The sequence below is a fragment of the Pseudopodoces humilis genome, chromosome 6, assembly GCF_049639895.1.
Source record: "Pseudopodoces humilis isolate 2021_Gansu_Grassland_sample_001 chromosome 6, ASM4963989v1, whole genome shotgun sequence".
Taxonomy (NCBI): domain Eukaryota; kingdom Metazoa; phylum Chordata; class Aves; order Passeriformes; family Paridae; genus Pseudopodoces; species Pseudopodoces humilis.
The window spans coordinates 42689353-42712420 of NC_142205.1; the positions used below are offsets into that span (position 1 = coordinate 42689353).

The window sequence follows — 23068 nt, forward strand, 5'->3', positions numbered from 1 at the left end:
TAGTTTGCAGTCACAGGCTTCAAAAACTCCCTTAGGAGGGAAATTCAGATGAAGAACTAGCTTTGAACAAATGGGACTTGTGGGCCAATGAAGACGAACACCTGAATGCTTCTGGAGAGACCTTGGACTGTTGTATTGAAGCAGTGTCCACACACACGCGTCTCATTTTAATCCAGGATAAAGGCACTTGTGAGTTACACAGAACTGTAACTCTTATTTTACTCAGTGTCTTAAGGTGATAAGGAGTTGTAAAATGTCCATTTTTCACGGAAGTTCATTAAGTTTAGGATGTTTATTACTTAGATGTTTGTTCTGAAACATTCCATTCTGTGTCACAGAACAAACTGTCTTTCAAAGATCAGCCCCAAAGTGGCTGGTCCAAATTACACCTGGAACACAGAAACAGGATCCAAATTCCTGATTTATTTATAAAGGAGGCCCAGGGGTCTACAGAAATTACTCCAGTTATGATCTTGGACTCCAAGGTTATTCATAATAAAGGAAGGAATTCTGAAATAAAAAAAAGCCCACCAAACAACCAGCAATTCTATAAGCTGCTCTTTCCAAGACATGGATGCAGCACTGTTTTTCCTGGTGAAATATTTTTACAAGCATTCACTGGCTGTGTATCTGGCATTAATTGGTTCCAATTTATGGTTTTAACTGAAAAACTTGTATTTCATTTTAGTCAGTCCAAAATATCCTGGAGCTCAGTGATTAAAACTAATCTGACTGTGATGCCTAATATAAGACATATATATCAGCTCTAATTTGTATTTAGCTTTCATGAGGGATGTGCATGCTCGTAATAAACCTTCTTTCTTCTGTGGTGATGGCTGTGGGGTGCATATTTCCTGTCACTGGCTAACAAGTAACATTTAATTTCTCTGCACTCAGTGCTGCAAGAATGTCCCTTTGTTTCAAGACTTATTTTCTTCAACTCCGTCTGCTTCATCCTCTAAACAAGGCAAATGCTTTTCAGTTTTTGTACTGCAAGGGAAAAGTACATATTCAGGGAATAGTGAGTTACATACCAATTACATTACCCATACTTGAGCCATTTCTGTTTATTCTTTTAATAAGCAGTGCCTGAGGGATGCATGCAGCAATTTTTTTCCACCATATGCTAATGATAAGTTTCCTTTTTGCTTCTTAGCCAAAGAGAATGGATGAAAAGAGAGAAACATTCCTTTTAATACTGAGAGTAAAGGGAAAACATTTGTTAGAAAAGAGGAGGCATAAGCTAGAGCATCTGGAACTAACTAGCACGAACTTTATGGAATGTATGCTCTTTAGCTTTAGAAAAATGTTCTTGAAAGTCAAGGAATTTTGTTTCTAAAGATAAGAGAGACCTATATAAAGTTCCTCAGAGTGTTCATCAGTGAAACCTTGTAAATATACATCAAAGAAAAACTGAAGAGATTACCCAGGAATGTCACAGTCATGCTTCACAGTAAGTTTAAGAAATAGCAATTTATTAGCACAGTGTGTAGATGAAATTCAGCTCCATGCAATGCCCTTGTATCTAGCACTTTGCAGCTATTAAACCTATCACCTAACTCCCAATTTGCATACAGGCCCTTATACAGCCCCCTCTGCAATGGCAGAAATTCCTCTGCAGGAGATAGCTTACTTCCTAATGTACGTTCAAGAGGAAATCTGATAACTTTGAACTTTCCATTTTGAATAATTCACTACACCAGTGAAGATCTGAAGCCAAGCGCAGGCACTTCAGATGATGAGAGGAAAGCCTGTAGGAAAGCATGTCAGCCTCTGGAAAAGCAGGCTTTTGCTACTGACTCTGCAATACCAAAGGATGATAGCTCCCCTCTGTAAGTAGAAATTTCTTCCTTATGAACATACCTGCTTAAGAGAGAGTCTTCAGCAAAATTTTATTGCAAGATACTACCCCTCTGAATCAAGGCATTTCATCTTTTGTCTTCTCTCAGTCATGGGCAGTCACCCATCTCTCCTTAGCCTAGGGAGGTACCAATATTTCAATTGCACAAGGCTGGGACCAGTAGGAGCCTCATTCCACTGTTTCCCAAGCAGCCTGGGTAAGAGATGAAAGCCTGCATCTTTTGTGCCCATCATTGCCCTGCTGTATCTCCCTGCTCTTCTGAGCTACTGCAGGGCACAAAGGAGGAAAAGACAGAGATGTTTTACTGCAAGCTTCTGGGAATTGGGAGAAAACAGGAAAGATTTCAGAAGAAGACTGAACAGAGTTATTGAAAAGCAGATCTATGGCCTGTGGAATATATCTTTTTATACAATTTTTGTATGCAGATAATGATCAGAATTGTTTTAGCCCTATCTAATCCCTTCTGGTATTACTGAGCATAGCCTGCACAAACCAATTAATTTAGCTTTCAACACACAAAGTGTGCATTTTCTGCTCAAGATGATTCTAGCACACATAAAATGCTTCATAATTTCAATCTTTTGCTCTTGAGCAATAGATGTAATACTGAGTCTCACCAAAAAGAAGCAAAAAACAATCTAAAAGCCCATTAACAATGACAAGAGATGTTAAAAATAACATCATGTAACTGTAATAAGAATATGTTCTTTAAGTCCTGGGAATCTGAACAAATTTGTATAACATATATTTTTGATGCTCGTAGTAAGAGAAGGAGTGTTTTTGCTTTCCAAGTTTTACCAATATGACTAATAACCCCCTGCTTGCTAACCTAGATTCCCTAGCTCCCTAAAACACAAAATAAAAACATGTCAGTGCCTCCAGCAGGAAGGGAATAGATTCAGAGAGACAAAAATCAAACTGCAGAAATATTACAGATTATTGGGAAGACTTAAGAGGTTTTGAGTGGCCATAGCCTGTTGTGTAGGTGCCATTTCCTTTCCTTTTCCTACAGCACTTCAAATAATTCTTCTTGGACTCTTTCCTTTGTGGTACAGAAAAAAAAAAAAAAGGGTAAAACTAAACAGCATGGAAAGGTCTACATACATATTGCATAGACAGGCACCAAGGAGTTTTCTTGTTTCCCATCGTCCTTTTGTTTTTTCCTCAGAGTGCCAAAGGATATTTAGTCAAATCTTGCACATTACGAGGCTGTGATGCCCCCTCTTATAATAGATGCAGCTGAAACACAAAAGTCTCTGTAGTAACACTGCACTGAATTGTTAACCCTATGTGCTTACAGTCTTTCTAATCCAAGCTCCCACATAACCTTAAGTCCTAAAATCAGTCAGTCTGTTGGTTGAAGGCACACTGTAACCTTTAAAGAGGAATGAATAATTCAGTAGGAACTGTGGCAGATATGCCCACACGCTGTTGGTAGTGAAAATGGACTGATTTGTGTTAATTTGCTTTACACAGTATCTGCCCCTAAAAAAGCTTGGCCAAGACAACCTCCAAGCCCTGCTCGTGCAGCAGTGCCCCCGTCACCACAGACAGGTATGCACACACCTAGGGGTAAGTGTAAATCAGAAGTTCTTTACTGCCACAGCAGCCAAACTTCAAATAACAAGAGTCAAATCCAGGTCAGGTCTCTGTCGTCAGCACATCAGAACTATGCTGGGGACTTTGCCAGCAATGTGATATCAAGAGTTCTTCCCTCCCTGTCCAATACAGGTATGACTGCAATGCAATGTAGGCCTGGCAAAATGTCACACTGACCATCACAACCCCATAGAGTTCACAGTAAGCATCAGAAGGATTTGAGCTAATAAACTGGAAAAGAAAATTCTATTTTCCCATTGCTAGGCATTCCTATTTCTACAGTAGGGAGGCTGGATCAGATGACACAGTGTGGTCCCTTCCAACCTTATTTCTTTTGTGATTCTGTGAAACACCTGATCAAGAATCCCTTTGCTCCCTCTAAGCCTGCTTTTTAAGCTGCACTAAAGCTATCATTGCACAGTCCTTGTTTGTGAGTTTTTATGCAGAGTAAATTCACAGAAAGGCTCCTATTTGCTTTCAGCAATGATAACAGAGCAGAAGATGACATTCACACTTAGTAAGAAGGCTGACAGAAGTTTTGTTAAAGGCAATTTTTTTTTACACTTTAATGTACCGGCTAAACTTAGATGCTCAGTTCCATGACTGAACAGACAACTAAACAGTCTGAGGAAAAGGAAAATTGAACTTTCTAGCAGAGGGCAAACTCTCCATCTGGCTGTATCTGATGCCAATTCCAAATATAAATAAATGAAGAGAAAAAAATCAGTTAAAGTGGGAAATAGCACCACTACTGCTAAATGGTGTCAAAGAACCCAGCCACGAAAAGTGCCAGAAGGGAAAAAATACCAATGCACACAGCGCAGCATGGCAGAGCTGGATCACAAGATGGGGTCCTGGACAGAGCAGCTGATGACAGCCACATCTTTTAACCCTTCTTTGAAGGGCATGGAAGAGATTTACCAGGGAAGGTGGAAGTGGCTGACACTGTGAACACCCCTCACCTCTGCTCAGCATGGATGTAAGGCACAAAAGCAGGGTAATGAAAGAAAGACTTTCCTCTCACTTTAGTGCTTCCTACCAGTTGTAGAGGTAGCAAAACCTTTGGACAGCAATTATTTTCTAGAAATCATAAGAACATTCTTGTTGGCATTTATGTAGACTAAGGACATGCTACACAGATCTGCATGGACACACATGTAGAGATTACACCTGTACAAAAAAAATAAAAATAAACTGAGGATATAAATTATTGAGAGAGAAAAAGAGGGTGCTGAAAACACTCTGCTCTAAAAATTAATTACACAAATGTATGAAAGCGTAGTCAATAATTTGACCTTCTAATGTCTGAAGAGAACCACATGCCATTTTAAAAGCCACAAAAAACACAGAATTGGCAGAAGACACAATGCACACATCCCCATGAACAAAATGCACTAATGTTGTATTAATGCTCTCTCTTGTTAATACTAGCAGGAAAACAATCCCCTGCTAGCAGCTGATCAATTTACTTGTGCATAAAAGCCCATACATCAGCATATATACAATAGCACACTCCATAGAGGAGTATTACAGTGTGATTCTCCAGCACAGCTGTACGAGCTTCTGGCAGGCCAAATAGAAGATTTATCTTGCTCAGTTTAAAATACAGATCCAGATTTGGCCAGGGCCATTGGAGGAATTCAACAATGGGTTCAAAACAGAGATACACAATTGTGTTGGGGAACAGTGATAAGCTTTTCATTACCTCATCAACAAATGAACCAAACCTTAACTTTTTAAAGTGAGCTGAAACTGGAAGTAAATGAACTCCATGAAGGCAATCCTTGTGAAAATGTCAGAAGTTTTACCTGTCTCAATAATTTTGCATATTTTGGAAAAGTGTAAAATCCTAGAGCATTACAGCTGTGACCTTTCAGAAAATGCACACATAAGCCCACAGGAACATCTCTACCATACAGGGTCATTCTGTGAAATGAGTGGCTAAAAACTGAACACAGAATATGACTCTCAGCTCTATAAAACAGTGATCCATATATCCCAAATGTGGACACTCCAAGAGATTTAATGGAGCAAAAGCTCTGAGACATGCATACCTCCTGTTCTAATGAAATACATCTTCCTGTTTTGAGTGGTGAAGAAGGGGAGAAGATAGAACTCAAAGCATAGTCGCATCACAGCAGAGTAAAGATGGTTGCATCACCACCTTTTAAAAATAAAGATGGTTGCATTACAACAGAACTAAAAGGCTCTGCACTGCTGGGAAAACATTTAAGACTTCTAAAGTTTATTGTGTGTTGTAGAGAGTAGTTTAAAAAAAAAAAAAAAAATCTAAAAAACAACACCACTACAAACAAAAGCCAAACTATACAACTGTTTGGTAGTCAAGCCAGAAACTATTCACTAGATGTAAGGGATACAGAAGCAGAAATTTCAAGCTGCAATTACTTTAAGTCATACCAAAATCTTTGTAATATGAATATTAAATTTTTTTTAAAAATCACAGGTCAAATATATCCATTTCTCAACTGAAGTCCCAATTAAATATTTGCTGTAAACAGTTTTTAAAGTGTGTATTTCCAAAATGTACACATAAACAGAAGTCAAGAGGCCTAATGGTATTATCAGGTTGTTTGATTTACAGCTTTAGCTTTACAATAACTAAACTTTTTCATTCAGTTTCCCTGAACTATTTTTAATTATGTCAACAGGCAGCCAGGTCACCTACCTATTCTGAAGATCAAATCATCTTCAATGGGATTCTCTTTTCTTTTGCCAGTGCTGTACATGCTCGCAGGTCTTTTTACAGCTTTCTGCTTCACATGACCACTGCCTGGAGATTTAACACGTCTCTTAACCCCTTCAGTGGTAGGAGACACATCTGCTGACCTGACCACTTTAAGTTTGAACGGGCTGCCCTTGATATGTTGATCGTAAAGTCTCAGTGACAAAGTGAAGTCCCCTTCTTTCTGAACAGTATACAAAAATTCGTAAGTGCCGTTTTTGTTGTCAAGTATTTCTCCATCCGCTACACTGCCATCAGGTGTGCTCAGTTCAGCAGTGAGGTAAGCATTCCCAGATTTACAGAGCTCCCCATCTTTGTCCTTGGTCGTGATAGTAACAGACATGGGCTGTCCGATCACTGTCTGCCTCAGTCCCTCACCGGTGGCAACTGTTTCAGAGGCAACAGCGTTGGTGGTTAAAATAGTCCCCAGGTTGTGAATGGACTTCTTCAGGCCTTCTGTCTCCACTATAAAGTCCAACTGATCGTTTTCACGGGGCTGCAGCGGGAAGTCCCGCTCGGCCAGTTCGTTCAGCTTGTCACTCATCTGCTTCTTCACCAGCAGCACTTCAGTTTCAGTGCCATGGTTGAGGGCTTGGGCTGTAAAGTTGCTGCAGCTTTTAATGCTTTCCTGTCCTTCTAATAAGGTATCCAGCTGTGCCTGGAGGACCTGTGTGCATTACCAAACACCAGATTAGCATCATGTTACAAGACCTATCCCAGGAAAATGTGGCATCTAAAGGTCCTTCTAGGAAACACATTTATAATATCTTATCTTTGAGTTTAATTTAAACCTTCATTTTATAAGGAGCACACTGCCAACCTGTATTTGGAATACAATGCTGCAACACAAAAAATTACCCTGATTTGGGGATTCAAGACTTTACAGACCCACTGTCAAACTAGATTGAACTATTGCCACACCTGTCTTGACTTGTTTGGTTTTGGGTGTTTTGTTTTGGGTTTTTTTGTTTTGTTTTGGGGTTTTGTTGTTGTTGTTTGGTTTTGGGGTTTTTTTTTTGAGCAAAAACTCAGCAACAAAAGTAAAAGTTTGAACCCTGCCCCATCTAACTCTCAGCAGTCACAGTTAGTGAGACAGTTCCTGGAACTGAGTTGTGTTCACAGATACAGAGATATTTTGGAGTCATGAGATCCATTAATAAGAGAAGCTATAATAAACTTCTTGCTACTGCTTCTTCAGAGCCAAGAGAATCTGTGGGTTACTCCTCTATGGAGATGGACAAGAAGACCTCAAGATCTGAATGCACATGCATCCTGAGGAAAAGTGAGATTCTTGAATGAAGTAAATGAAGAAAGTAAAAATCTCCCTAGCAGAAGGTAAATTGATGCCCCAGTTTCAGCAGATAGGAAAGCAAAATATACAGAATGGATTGTGGATAGTGGAAAGAGTTGGATTGAGTAGCCAGAAATTTTGGTGAGCAGAAAGTAGCCACTCCATATTTAAGACTATGAAAGAGCTTCTATTATAGGGTCAGTTCTGACCCTCAGTCTAAAATTCTTAAAACAGTATTGACCTCAAAATTTCTAGGTGTGGGCTGGGAACAGGGCTAAGTTTGTGGGTTTTCTTAAAACCAATTTTGCAATGAATTGGAAAGAGGCTTCCTGAATTATAACAACCTAGCAGAGACATTTATGATATTCATGAAAACATTGCAGCTTCTCCCCACAATCTCCACTGATAAAATCCCCAAACAAAGGTACCAGACACACACTTGCTATGTTTTTCCTATATAGAAGAGCTAGAGCACAGACATGACTGTGGATAAGAGAAGTTATTTTGTTGACCATCACTGTAAAGTAAGCATTTTTGAAACGTTTCAATTGATGTAAAGTAAATTTAGAGCCTGGATGTATTTGTTGCTATGAAATACTCTTCCCTTGCTATGTAATGTAAAGGTATTTTTTTCTGAATTTTCCAAAGCTTTAAGCTTTTCATCCACTGAAGAAAATCCAAGCTCATGCATTACTGATACGGGAAAGTGATAACAACACAAAATCTTCTGCAATTAAAACAGAATGAACAAATTTCAAAACTAAACAGAAATTTCAAGTCATCTACTTTTCTAGGGACACAGAAACTTCTCAACATGCAATATAAGGCATTTGTAATCTGTCTGGTCTTTATTCAAAGACATAAGTAGTTAAAGAGAGAGCATAGCCAATAAGGTCCCAGGATGATAAAACTCCATATGCTTCAGATAACAGGCCACTAACTAAAAGAAAGGCAATTTACAGCTGTGTTTTAAAATCAATACTTTCTTAAGACAGTTTTCTTTCATTACAAAAATTGAAAATATTAAATCCTAACATAAATAATATTTAAAATGCATATAGAGTATTTTACATCTTACACTCTTTCAGTTCAGACAACAAACTGAACTGCCAATTTTTCTTAGTAAAGTGAAGCCCTTTAATTTTTTCATTTTTTAAAAGCATATGATCAGAATGACTGTATTTTGCAGGACTACCAGACATTCAAAAGTAAAATCTAATTTTAGTTGGGGTTTTTTTATACAAACAGTGTAGATGCCTCTGTTACTGCTTACGTACAACTTCATAAAAATTTGATTCTCTAATGCTCACAGTTATTAAATTATTTTAAATCTCTTTAAACAACAATAAGATAATTTAAAATCATATTCTATTTTGTACACTTTGTAGACTTCAGTATTTGTGGACTTTGTACACATACAAAATATATTTGCTCAATATGGAAGTAAGTGTGACATCTTGAATATATTGTGACATCGTGAATACATTTAGATGAACCTGGGATCTAAGTCCACATTATTGAAGCTCAAATTTCTGTAAGCTGCTGCTTAGCTCTGGAGATGACTAAATTCTGTGCCCCCATGGTTTTGGGCTCCCTGTGTTCCTGAAAGCATGTATCTTGTGCATATGTTAGAATTCCTCCATTTCCACAGGCTCAGCAGTTCAGCACCTTTCTAATGATGTTTTCAAGCCATTCAAGAATGCAGCATTTCTCCACTTCAGACATCTGGAGATGCTCAAACTGCTCAGTAATGGCACTCTTGAAACTCCAGTTATTGATGCTATTTTCTTTTAAAGGCAACTTTCAGGGAGAAATCTTTCTTTATAAAGCAGAGAAATGATGCCCAGAAAAATAAGGACTAAATTCTTTCATTTTCCTGATTCAGACCTAATAATCCTCAGCAAAATCTCTACCCACCAGGCTACAGGATTTTCTTTGTAAATGCACAGGTTTCTGTTTTCTTCCTCTGAAGCTTGGTCTACAGTACAGGGGGAAAACCTGCAGAATCAATCATCCAGATAGGAAGTAAAAGAGTGAATACAGCTCTGCAGTCTGTTACTCTCCTCACTCCCCTAAGAAAGCGAGATGTCCCTCTAATCCTTTTGTGTTCTAACAGGTGACATCTAACATGAAATATGTCACCAAGCACTGGAAAGCAAAACAGTGCTTTGAAGCAAAACAGACAGCCTTAGTTCTTCAGGATAAATTGTTTGGCCCGTATCTTCATGCTCATCTTATAAGGCTGGGCATCCACAAGAGAGGCTATGCAGCAAATTATTTCAGGAAAACAAAGTTCTCTGGATCTCAGATACAACTTGTCAAACTGGCGTCCCGCATAGTTTGTAAAAACTGGCTGATTAAATAAACAGCTTTTCATTGAAACAAAACATGCATCTTACTTTGTGTTTAAGGCCATAATTCACTTCCAGTTCCATGAGCAGCACGCTCTTTCGCACATTTAAAGTCTTCTGGAGTTCATCAAAAGTGGAATGAATGTCATCTACGATGCTAGCCTTTTGGTTGGTTAACTGGTGTATGATTTCAGATATAAAATGAAGTGCTGAGTCAATCTCTGGAAGCCTGAGGGAGGAAATAAATTACAAAGATTGCTGTTTCAAAAGTCATTAAACATTGGCCCTTGCCCTGGTATCTTTTGATTAAACCCTCTCATCAGCAGGCTGTCTTTAAATTTGATCATTTCCCAGAAGTAAGTTCATTCTTTTTATAACCACCCAGTGGGTCTGGTCTGATAAAATAAGGCTAAGCCACAGTCCTCCCCTGTGCAAATCCATTAGACTTTAGGCATTACCAACAATGAGGCCTTGGATCCTCTGTCCTTTATGCTGTATATCTACTTAAGAAGATATACCTAGATTTATCCCACTTTTTCTCTTTTTTTAAGCCATTTTGCCACTTAACACCCAGCATTATTTATTTAGCTATCATTAAATTCATGATTGAACAGTAGTTTCCTCCTTAGCATTTTATACCCCTTCTTTGGACGACACTCTCATTTCTAATGGCCTCTGTTTTGTGAAAGACACATAGGAATATTTTGCTCTTTTTGCTAACCCCTCAGTACATCCCACTCAATGGATTTCTTGTTCTTATGCTAGCCTCACTATCCCCATTTCCTAGGAAAATACCCATGGCAGCAGCACATTAAAACATCTACCCCAGTCAGCACAGGAAGCCAGTGATAAAACTGAAAATGGAAAATAGTCAGTGGAGTCTCCATACCTTTTGTTGACAGCATCCAATTGGACTTGGAGGGAAGCCTTGTGTTGCTCCACCACATCCTTGAGCGGTACCGTGGGATGCTCTGCGTGTTCTCCCTCTGTGCACTCCCGGCACATGGCTGTCTCACAGGACTGGCAATAAAACTCCATCACCTGGAAAAGTGCACAACTCCACACTCAAACGTGGCAGCAGTAACATAACTCAAAGCACATCTTACTGAGTCTTGAACTCGTTTATTAGCCAAGCTCTGAGACAAAGCTTCTGTTTTCTTATGCACCAATAATTTACTGCTTAAAAGATGGTTGTTATTCTTACGTATTTTATTCTATCAAAGTGTCAGAACAGCAGCCTGTGGACAATGCTGGACTTCACTGCTGGTCCTAACATCATCTTCATACTGTGTAATAGTAAGTTTTGGTGTCTATCTTATGTACTTCTTGAAACAACTCAAAAAACCAGGCATTCAACTACCCTCACTAACTTGATCCTAAGCCTTCCCATAGGGTCTGCTAAAGAACGTGTAAACTTAGCCTGTTTTTCATAACAGGACCACTCTTGAAACACAAACTCAATGGAAATCATCAAACAGCAAGTTTATTTGCTAGAAAAAATGAACTAAATGAACCAACAAGCTGCAGGGGTAAATCTCCATATCCCATTACTAATCCCTTAAAACCATTAAAACCTCATATCTGAGACTGTAATAGGAGTGCTGATCTACACTTGAAAGAGGAGATTGTTTCAACCTGTTAAGTACCCAACAAGATGCTCTTTAGAGATAAAAATAGATCTTTACATGTAATAGATACCTCAAATTCTGAATATATTCATGAAGAGAAAGAAACAGAGAAGTGCTGTGCCCAAAATCATATGTTAGTCAAAATAATGCACATATATGTAAATTTGGCATGAGACTTTCTTTTACAGCTAGGAAGTCCTTGGGCACAAAGCATTTTAGGCTTATTAAAAAGGATATAAGGAAGTTCGTAGTAAATGCTTCAAAGCAAGACACTGGCAGCTCTTTTGCATTCAGAGCATAGCATCAGAATCTTGAATAATTCAGCTGATGCTTCTGGCACTCAGACATCTTGCATCAACAAAGATGGTTGTGCTGGAGTTGCTGGCTGATGAGGTGGTTGTGTAGAACCAGTTGTTTTCAGGTGAGCAGAGGGATTTGGAACAGCACCATGCAAAATAGCTGTCTGCTCCAAGGCATTTTGAGAATTAGGGAGGGGGAAGCAAGAACCATGATTTGCACGTGGCTGTTAGCATTAATAGGATTTTTCTCTGATAAGCTCCTTTCCATCTTATTCCCATTCTTGCCTCTTATCTCAGTTCACAAGATAGAGAATTCACATGCAGCAAGGGTTTAGTAATTTGTCATCCACTCATGTAAGCTGAGAAAATTTAAAAGTTGATCCAAATAGCCTGTATAACATCAAATAGATCAGCAGCAGGGGGAAAAAAATGTAGACCTTCTAAATAAGTCAACCTTCATGAGCACTACTCCAGTCACTGTGAATTTAGCAGTCTCATTGTAGTAGATCCTCCAAGGCCTGATAGTTACTTTGGTAGGCACTGTGATGTGATGCATTCTTGCAGTGCATAGAGGAAATCAGTTAAACAGAGTTTAGTATTTAAGTTCTTTTCAAAGCTTCAAAAGTTTGCAATCAGAAGCAGCCAAAAGAAAGAATATTTTATTAGGAAACTCTGAAATCTTATATGGCCAAAAAAAAAAAAGTTTCTTTTGCATGAATGTCCAAAATTCATCTTTCTGCCTCTTAATAATTTAATGCTTAGGTTCAAGATATTTCAACAAGCTCTTTATTTATTCAGTATTTTCATCTTTAGATACAGTGATTAGAGTAATTTAGTATTTATGTTTTCTACTGACCACCCCATAATAAACATCATTATATTTGCAGCCACATATATAAGAAAGGAAGCATCTGATTGGCATAAAGGTTGTTCAGCCTAAACAACTTTTTTCTTGTTTATTCAAGCATCAGGGAAACACAGAAGCTCAAATGATAATAGTAAACAGATCACAAAGATCTAATGTGTATGTCTATATAGAAATAGTTGTCTTTGCCTGAAATTCAAAATGTTTTGAGAGAAGCAGCTTTCATTTCCCACTATGATTTTTGTATTGTGCATAGAAGGAGGAGAAGGAAAACCTAATAATACAATTCAGGCTTCAACTGTCTATATAGGCTGATTCCCTAAGATTTATTTTTTTTAGCATCTCTTAATCAGGCAAGACTTATTTCTAACTACAGACAGACAAGTGTTACTGGTTTTTTATCTCTCTCCTCCATGCTCAACATGGGCATCACATTTGTGACACTCCCAGAAAATTTTTCATTATGACAGGTTTGCCTTACAAAACATCTCAGAAAATGACATTTTCCTCTCCTTTCCAAATTCAAGAGAGCTTTTGGGCAGGAAATACTGTAGCATCCAGCACTGGCTTCAGCTGTATTTCCACCAAATACAATGACAAATTCCCATCAGATGTAATGAAATGTGAATTAATATCCACTGGTTCTGAAATCCCATCCACTAATTCCCATCTTAAATCAGACCAGCGTATTTCACCACAATGATGTAACTAGAAACCCATGCGCATCTTCACCGCTACAATTCCACTGAATTTACAGAAACTTTTAATATTGCATAATCAAGGATGCAAGTACTTCTGAATTAGATTTCACAAAGCCAAGACACATGCATTCCAGCCCTTCAAAGTTCAGGTCTTGAGGAAAAAGCTCTCACCGATGACAAGCTCCTCTTCCCTAAAATCACATTTGAATAATCAAAAATCACATTGCAAATCCTCTACTTTCTATTTGTTTGAATTGAAAGAACAGAAAAAGAATGAGTCATCTCTTTGCCACCCACCTTCCTCATATCACACAAATGCTTAATTCCTCTGTCCCAGGGCTAGTGTGCACCTTAGTTTTGTATGCTTTGGCTTTCAGAAGAATGTAAGTTTGAATTACCTGAGGGCACCTCTGAGATACCTGATAAAATTTAGCATGTGGGTTTTTCTCCCTCCCTAGTCACAACTTTTGCCTTACCCACAGATTACACTTTAATGGGATACAGGAGTAAGTCACATGGTGGGAAATACAGAGGTGAGGAAAAAAACCAAGGGTTTAAAAGGTAAGATATGAAGTAATTTCAACAGAATATCAAGGATAAGTGAATTTTTATTTTTCTAAGAGAAGCATACAGGCAGTAAGCAATGTCTCCACAAGTTCAGGAAGTGTTTTTGTAAGCAAGATCTTATGCCTGTCAAGTTGCCAAGCTATGCTATGATCTTTTGAGAAAAAGCTAGTCAGAGATAAGGCATTCTCTCTTGCTAAAAGTGTTTAATTTAATACTGTGTATCTTCTGTTATTACACTCTAGAGGCAGAAAATACATTGCACCACCTTCTACATTGTAAAAACATGGAACCTCCACTCTGAACTGGTTTTCAGTTCAAATTCAAACAAAACCCAAGTATAGACATTTCAGAGGCTACACCACTCATTAGATACAGTGGAGTTAGAATTTAGCAATTAGAAATAGCCTTCCCTGCCCTGGCTTCTGTACCTGCCCCTATATGATTGTGGATGAATGCTTCCAATCCAGAATGCTTTTATACACAAGAGCTACAGATGTTTCATAGCTGAGAATAAAGCCAATCTTATTTTAATGTATAGGTGGGAGATAACAAAAGTTCCATATGTGCCCTATTACCCTGATTTAACAAGAACATACACTTGTTCTCACTTTTTTATAGTTCAGGCACAGGTAACCATCTTTTGTATTAAAATACTACAGGCTAAGTTTCATTCTTCATAAGAACACATACAACAAAGATGCCACAGCAGAGGATTGGGAGGATGTGCATAGAAGGAATAAAGTAAACATACACACATGAAAAACATGCGTGATGGGAATAGGGGACCAGCTGGGAAGTGAAAGTATCTAATCTACACGGCCTGAGGAAGGCTATGTTACAAGCAGACAAACAAGCAAATGAGAAAGTATCTCTGCATCTTTCTATCTCATGCAAGTTTCTACCTCATTTTAATCAGAGAGCTTTAAGTCCAGGATGGCTGAAATGATTGAAAAAACCTGTTTAAACAGAAACTTATTTCCAAGCTAATATGAAGAAAAACTGATAATATTTGAAAGAAATATATTTGATGCAAATAGTAAAAATACAATGGGTCTGACCCTGCCCCAAGCAGTATGTAAAAATTAATTAATGGATTTAATGCAGAATGATTGCTGGTTCTGACATTCTCCTCCAGCTGCCAGCTCAATCCTTTTTCACTTCTTGAAGACCTCAGTAAAGTTACTAGCAGCCAGGCACTTAGAATCATAGAATACCCTGAGCTGGAAGGGACCTACAAGGATCATCAAAGTCCAACTCCTGGCCCTGCCAAGGACCACCCCGTGATTCACACCATGTGCCTAAAAACATTGTGCAAATGCTTCTTGAACTCTGGCAGGTTTGGTGCTGTGACCACTTCCTTGGTAAACACATTCCAGGGAAGATATTCTGGATGAAGATTTTTTAGCTATTTTCTAGTATCTAACTTACTTGCCACACAGTGCTCTTGTGTCCTGAACCTGTGAAGCCAGCATAATCCCATTTCCTCAGTGAGGCCTAAGGTGCCCAGCACCTTGTCCTTGACCCACCTGTGCAGCCTCAAGCAGTTCTCCACAAGTCTTACCTCAGTTCCTCCCATCTCAAGGACTAATGTGTGCACTTAGCTTTTCATTTCTTAGCTTCACAAAGCTTTAAATTGGAGTCATCCTCAGGCTATCCCCAACCCTCCCAGATATTTACTGAAGCGAGAGGATGTTCCCATTACACACCACTCAGAATCCTAAATGGCATGCTATGTTTCAAGGCAATCCAAGTAAGTTTAGAGGATTTACAAATGCACCTTTCCCTATAAAGGAGTTCTCAGAGAGGTATAAGGTGGCATATTCTTGATTGTAGACAAGCCAGGCTTTTTTAAACATACCCAAAGAATAATCAGCTGATAATTTAAAATACAAAATAAATAATACCTTAATTTTGACATTTTTCTGCATTTCACAATCAAATAGCTCCTATCAGAATGGCTGTCAGAAAAGAACTATGATTCATTTTAAAGACAGCAAATAAAATGCAAACAAAAAATAGGAATGCATTAATCAGTAACCACTACACACACAGAGGTATAGTACACATTAAAAAAAGTTACACCAGTTATTCATTAATCAGTGTGCAACATCAGTTCTACAAGTCCACCTACCTCCAACATAGAAGGAACTGAGCTTTTCCTCTATTACAGTAATCACTACCTATCAGGTGAATTACTCCCATATAACCAAAGTACCTGCACTAAGTATCAAATAACACCGAGTCCCCAGAAAGTTGTCTGAAACTACTGATATATGTTTCTTGGCTTGCACAGAAACACAACATTCAGTTTACAACACAGCATTGCTGAGTTTTGTGGTCTCTATTTACATGTTTGCAATAGCTTAGCTACAAGTCAGGAGCTCATATGCCTATCGGTATGTTGCACAGGTTAACACTGAAAATTGTGAAGTAAGCAGAGTTAGAGCTGTTCTCGCAGTAATCTGTGAATGTTAGCTCATTAACAACAATATTAACAGTTGGGGGTACTTGCCAATAAATATACTGATATTATTTGAGGATGTGTGTGGGGACATGCTAGGTAAAAAGAGTAGGTGGAGGGAAAAACAAAGCAACCTTCAAAAACTGATATGAGAGATCTACAAAACACTGCAGATAAACAGCAGCTCTCTGTTTCTAGCCTATAATGATCCAAAGCATCCTAAGCTAAGACTCACTTTTATTTGGCTGTGCTTTAATATGTTCACATATCTTTTGGTACTGCCCCAGCGTAGTACCAGGTCATTTAAACTCATAAGGTCCTTGTCACATATTGCCTGACAAACACACGGGTACCCCACAGCAACAGTTGATGCTACAAGCACAAGGGCTAAGGAAACCCAACCCAAATAAGTAAAGGCACAAGGTTCAGTACTTGCAAGACAATAACTCTGACCAAATGTGCCAAAAGACAGCATCATCCCAAATGACTGGTAAGATAAAATAATATCCTGACTACTTCACTACTCCACTAAGAGCATTTGAGTTAATTTGAAGAATCACTTGTCTTTTGCTGATGTATTATAAAATCAAAGAAATAGAGAGATTCCACTTGCCCTGCTTTCTCTTTAGGAAAAGTCATCCATGAAACCCAGACAAGTCAGCACATATCAATACCTGTACATAGCACGGGAGGCCGTCTCACTTACATTTCCATCATGATTGGGGCAGGAGAGCGGTTTGCCTGCAGCAACAGCAGTGACAGTCTCCAAGATGGAGGACTCCTCAATGCTGTTGTCCGGTGTTCGCTGCAGGACATCCATCAGGTTGGTAATGAAGAAGTTGTTCTGGAGTGCAGAAACCCCCTTCTCTGGCAGAATGGAGGTCTGGCGGCACACAGGGCAAGAAAGGGTTAAGCTATGGGCTGGAATGTAATTCTGTAAACACCTATGTGGAAGGAAGGTGGAAGGAGAAAGAAAGGAAAAGCATCATCAAAGAAGGAAAAAACCCCATTCATCAGTTAAAGAGCTAATTTGAAATAGAGCTACCCCTACTTATAAAAGGAAAAGTACATCAAACAGGCTTCTGAGCTAAAGTCGTTATGGTAATATTTTTTTCTCTTAAACCTTTTTATTACTCTGCCACATGAAAAAAAAGGTTCAATAAGCAGACTTCATTAAAAGAGTTATATGCCTTTTTTTTTGCGATATTCATGCTGTTGATCATGCTTTCAGACCCCTACTGCATCCCGCTCACAGGACAGTAAAAATTTTAAACTATCAGATAAAGTCTGACTGACATGAAGTTGCATCAAGCATTTGAGCCTGTGCCTTTAACTGACTAACCAGTGCTTGACCCTTATCTTTCCAACAGAATCTCCTTTAATAACTTGTGTTTGTGGGTTTAGTGTTTCAGAGGTAAAACGTGGTCCCAATAAAACCAAAGGAAACTTTTTCATTTATTTCAATTTGGAAAGTTATTTGGCAGATAGCTAAAGTCAACAGAGCTTTCTTTACAACACAGGGAACTACCTGCTAGGTTATCACATTTATGTTAAGTGGAGTTTTGGAGGAAAATTTTGTTTGCGTTTGATTGAGGGGGAGGGGGCAGTGTTGGGGTTTATACAAAAAAATTAATTTCACAGAGAATAAATCTGACACAAAAGTTCAGCAATCAACAATACACACAATATGCAGCAGGCTGGCCTAGGTGAGACTTAATTCCACTTTTGGCCCTGAAATTGAAGTTAACACCTGGCTGGGCATGCAACGTACAGTTGCATGCAATATACCATATTCAGTACAGTCCTGTAAGCAGTAGAAGCTTTGCAGAATGCAGTTCTTAAGGGGAGCAGTGCTACACCAAATTCCTCATGGGATGCCAGCTGAGAAAGTGTGACCTCACACAACTCCACAGCTCTTATCCTTTTCCAAGGGTTTTGGTTGCACCACTCTTGATCTGCCCCTGGCAGCCCTCTTCCTGACCCCTCAGTAATGGCTCCGTGAGAGGGGAGCTTAGGCTTTGCACATCAGCACTACACTGGAAGAGTTCTTCCAGCCTCTCTCCATAACCAGATCAGCCGAAGAGGATTACAGGGTAACCTTAGGTGTTACACATGAGCAGAAGTCAGGAAACTTAACACACGATGGTGAAAATCTCGTCTCACTGACTCCAGTAAGAGTTTCAGTGCTGCCTTTTTCAATGCTGGGATTTCCTATTCTCTCACAAAAGACCAGTTCATCTGACACAGGCAGAAATCCATAGTTTATCTTTCACCCTGTGCAAAGTTAGAGATTCACACCACAATTCTTGCTAAGACGTGGAAATCTCCTAAATTAAATAAGTGTTCATACCACATACCATTTATAAAAATTCTCCTGCCATTCAATATACAATCCAGAGTTGCATCCCATCATCAGATTAATCTCTAACCACCAATTCTTCAGCTCACTTTTCTGCAGGTGCTGTATTTTCTCCACAATTTGATAGATAATGCAACATTAAGGTATCATTATGCATATTCAGTTCATTCAGCCGAATACAGTAAAAGGCAGGTTGCTGGTTTATCACATCTCTTTGCAGAGTTTTCCCACTTCAGTCAACCAAAATGCAGAATAACAAAGACATTTAATCTCAGGCTATTAATAATGTATATATCATGTCTAACCCTTTAACATTAAAGGATGGGATAATTACTTACTGGTTTAGTAAATCAACTAAGAATTTTTTCATTGTTTCTAATTATATAATAATCAAAATAAATTTGAGACAATTAATTTGAGGTCCAAATTCTGGCTATCATCACCTTTCACACTGTAGTAACCGTATTCATTAGTTTAATTGCATTTACTTTTTTGTTTACTCTTGCATAAAGGGAATATATTCCAAATATGCCATTGCTGTCTCTTCCTTCCTGCCTGCTACAAATGTGTTTTTCTACATCCCTGCCCCTCCAGCCCTGCCAGACTTTATCATGCCTTAACATAACATATACAAGTAAAGGGAAAAGTCCCTGTCCACTAAAGGATGCCTTGTCCTGTGCTTGCAGCACGACACAAATGCTGAGTTAGCAGCATGAGGAAAGGACTTACCTCTCACAGAAAGTGTGCAGGCAGGGAAGCACTTTGGGGTTCTTGTAACGGTCCAGGCATATGCTGCAAATCAGAAACTGCTTGTCAATCTGACGGACCACAGGACTTGGGATGTTGGAGCCTTCACTGGCCATCCTAGACCACTGACATATGGGTCCTGTTCCCTTCTACCCTGCACGCTGCTGGAGTGGGGTGGGGAAAAGAAGAAAAGAAGAAAAATGGCTTATAAACTCCATGAAATAACAAAATCATTGACTAATCCACTCATGTTTTATCCTTATGCAGGAATTCATATTTCCATATAAAACCAAAACAAGAAAGAATTAAACTTCTAAAATGGTTTATCACTGATGAGAGCCAGGGAAACAGTCAGCAACATCTACAACATTTCTGTCTGAGCATTCTGGAAAGGCATGCTGCCTCTGGACTGAAAGAGTTACGGGGCTGTCTGGTTTTAAAGAAAACCCATGATAAAAACATTCTCACGCCAATAGGTTCAGCCAGTGCTAACAAACATCGGATTTCTTACATCTACAGTACCGCTGGCAAAATGCTCAAACTGGAACTGCACCAGCCAGTCAAATGGCTGCATCACAGACAGAGTTTGAAAATGGTTCATATAACAATTTTTTTCCCCGTTCTAGTGCCAGTATTGCCAAAAATAGGGTACATTTTGACTCCAGGAAGCCCCCAAGAAGGAAGCTCCAGAACCAGCCAGCCCCTGGGAAGGGAATGCTTAAATTCTGCATCACTAATAGGGATGAGGTAGGCAAAATGAAAATCCTCATGATAAAAAAAAAACAAAGCAAATAAGAGACAACTGATAGCCACTGAGAACCAGCAACGGTAGGGTGAAGGATACATGAAGCGCATCCAAATAGTAACTGCAATTAAAATGTCATTCTAGGCAGAACTAGTAGTAAGAATCGTGTTTCTAGGATTGAGGATTCTTCACAATCTGGCATATAAAGCATGAAATAAAAGGCTAAGAAAAAAGTCTACTAACTGTTAGAATTAAAATCGCAGGTTAAAGAGATGGCAGCAGGCTTGGAACGCCTCCTGTCCTGGAACAAGGCACAGGAGAGAAAAACGTAGGTTCTTTTCAGCTGGAGATACAGATTATAGCCAACAGAATAAAATGTGAAAAGAGAAGACAGAAGGAAAAGGAAGGAAGCAACCACAGAAAGAAGTAAACTGCCTGCTAAAATAATTTAGGAAAACCTGGCAAGCAGAGTCCCTGGCAGGGTGGCCCAGCAGGAACGCCTCTCCATCAGCATTTCTAGCAGGCTGAAGTGCCAGGAGGCGCAGGCGCGACTGTCGCAGCACTGAGCTCTGCCAGACCTCCCACACCCACAGCAGAACCACGAGCTGCCAGCCCAGCTGGGCTTCTTCTCTGCAGGTACACTCCTGAGGGGTCTAACTTCTTCCTAAACAATTTCTACCCCTTTTTAGTCACCCATTTCAGACAATTTGAGATCTAGCTTGAGGGCAGTACAGGCTCTCCAAGACAGAAACAACAAGCCCTCTGCTGATCATGCTTAAAGGTCACTCAATTCCATAATTATTTGCGTAACCTGTGTAGCATTTTATTGTCAGTCTTACATTAGGTCTTCTTCCTGTGCTTCAATGAATGGCACACTAGTCTGTCAGAGTTGAACCCATGCTGCTCTCCCTGAGCTGTGCACTTAGCCATACCGGTATGTTTTACTTACTACACTGAGCAAGGGGCTGTTTCTAGGGTAATGACAGTGATTATGGACCGTAAGTCAGCTGTGCTGGTTTCCCTGATAACAGGTTCCTGGGGCATCGCCTCTGTGTTAGCAAACAGAGCAGCATAAAGTTATTCACAGTTCAAATACCCAACAGCAGTAACTGACATTTAATTAGATGAAAAACGCTTATGGCAGACCCTTTTGTTTCCTTTTGTCCTAAGGAAGGGGAAACTGCAATGATAAAAAGTGCTCTAATACTCATAAAATATCATGTTTGTTCATGACCCAAAAATGCATGATTTCAGGATTGATGATATTTGCATGTCTTTTTAATACTTTTAAAGATTCTTAAAAAAATTTCTTTCCCCACAGTAAGATAAAATGTGAGTATTACATCAACTCAAATTATTTTTTCCTATTTAAATGCCATAAATCACCCAGATTAAACCTTAGGAGATCAATTAGCAAACCATGTTACTTTTAAAAAGCCTGAGTTAAAGGTGGCTTTACAAGAAATGGAACCAAAATATCTGGCTTTTACAAAACGGAATAGAAAGACAATCAAATACCCATTAACATACTCATACACTTGGCAGCATAACATGCACAACATCAGCGACATGTTTCAAAAGGAAAATTCATTTCACCACTTGCACAGCTGTGTTTGCCTCCCACTCTCCCTCCACAAATTTTAGGGGCAGGGACCCAAACAGATCAGGGAAGATAATCAGAAGCAGGAAGATTTCTTATCAAAAGCATGGTTTCCAAATTGGACACACAAACATGTGTAATTTTTTTGTTATAAACTGTTACTTTTTTTGTTATACTGGAAAAAGCTGTACTTAAGATATGAAAGAACAGGTCTCCAGTGAATGCTGCCTGTCATTTAACAGAAGAAAGTTCTCTAGCAACCAGGTATTTTCTGTATTTCATCTTTCCCTTATCAAATAAAGCTACGGCAGCAAATAGTGCTTAGAAAAGAAAATCTGCTGCTGGCTGAAAAAAATAAATATTGATTTAACCTCTTTCTCATCTTAGTTTTTCACATTCCCCCGATGTCATTGCAAAATCAAGTAATTCCTAGCATTTCATACACAAATCTCATGCCAGCCACTTTATTTTTCAAATGCTCACGCTTTAAGTTTTGTCAATGAAAGAAACCATTAATGATTCAGAAATAAGTGCTTTTAATATTCTGTGTTTTGTCTGAAATGCAGCAGGCCATGACTGTCATTTATCCCCTGTGCTCACATAAATCAGATTTAATGCACTGGAAATAGAATTTGATCTGTACATTTCAAGTTTTGGTCACTACCTGGTACAACAACTTCTTACACAAAAGGTCCCTTTAAAAAAACCTTTTAAGTATGGGATTTGCAGGATTATGCAGACTCTCTAAGGCAACTCCACCTTTGATGTAATCTTGATTAATGTGATGAAACTATGAGAAGGATGATTTTTCCCATTTACTCAATGAAAGAAACTGTACAATCAATGACTACTTGAAGAAAATCTGGAGATTTTAGACAATGTTTTTTAATTTCACCACACTGTATTTTTTCTGATTTACTGGAATGATTGCAGCAACGTAAGTTTTTAATGTATTAGCAGTGGGAGAATTTTCAAAGTAACGCAACTTTTGCAAGAAAAATGTTTTGGTTTTTTTTTTAGTAGCCTCTTCTGATCCCAAAACCTGCCAGAGCGCTTTTCAAAGGTTCATTTTGTCTCACAATCAAAATAGAGCATCTGAAGCATGAGCTTTGAAAACAGGGCTATCACTTCTCCATGTAGTTACACTTGGTAATTTAGACATGCAAAGCTAAAGGACTAGGAAACCATTTATCTATAACACACACACTCAAAACCAAATTCAGGTTCGCTAAACCAAGTGCAGTAAAGGGT

At 38.8% G+C, this 23068-nt stretch overlaps 1 protein-coding gene across 21 annotated transcripts in view; it reads right to left on the reverse strand.

Annotated features, from left to right (window-relative positions):
* Positions 1-23068, reverse strand: part of TRIM2 (tripartite motif containing 2) — a 109409-nt gene that overhangs the window by 18706 nt on the left and 67635 nt on the right. For 15 of the 21 annotated variants that reach the window (XM_088056437.1, XM_088056440.1, XM_088056438.1 and 12 more), the window contains 5 exons: positions 19455-19636; positions 17073-17310; positions 10735-10886; positions 9894-10074; positions 6147-6870 (listed from right to left, as the gene is read on the reverse strand). In XM_088056437.1, the coding sequence (XP_087912563.1) occupies positions 6147-6870; positions 9894-10074; positions 10735-10886; positions 17073-17310; positions 19455-19588 (1429 nt within the window). In that variant the 5' untranslated portion in view covers positions 19589-19636. Of the gene's footprint in view, positions 1-6146; positions 6871-9893; positions 10075-10734; positions 10887-17072; positions 17311-19454; positions 19637-20675; positions 20760-21056; positions 21137-23068 lie in introns of those variants that run through there. The other 6 variants (XM_088056431.1, XM_088056439.1, XM_088056442.1 and 3 more) reach the window with 3 other exon arrangements.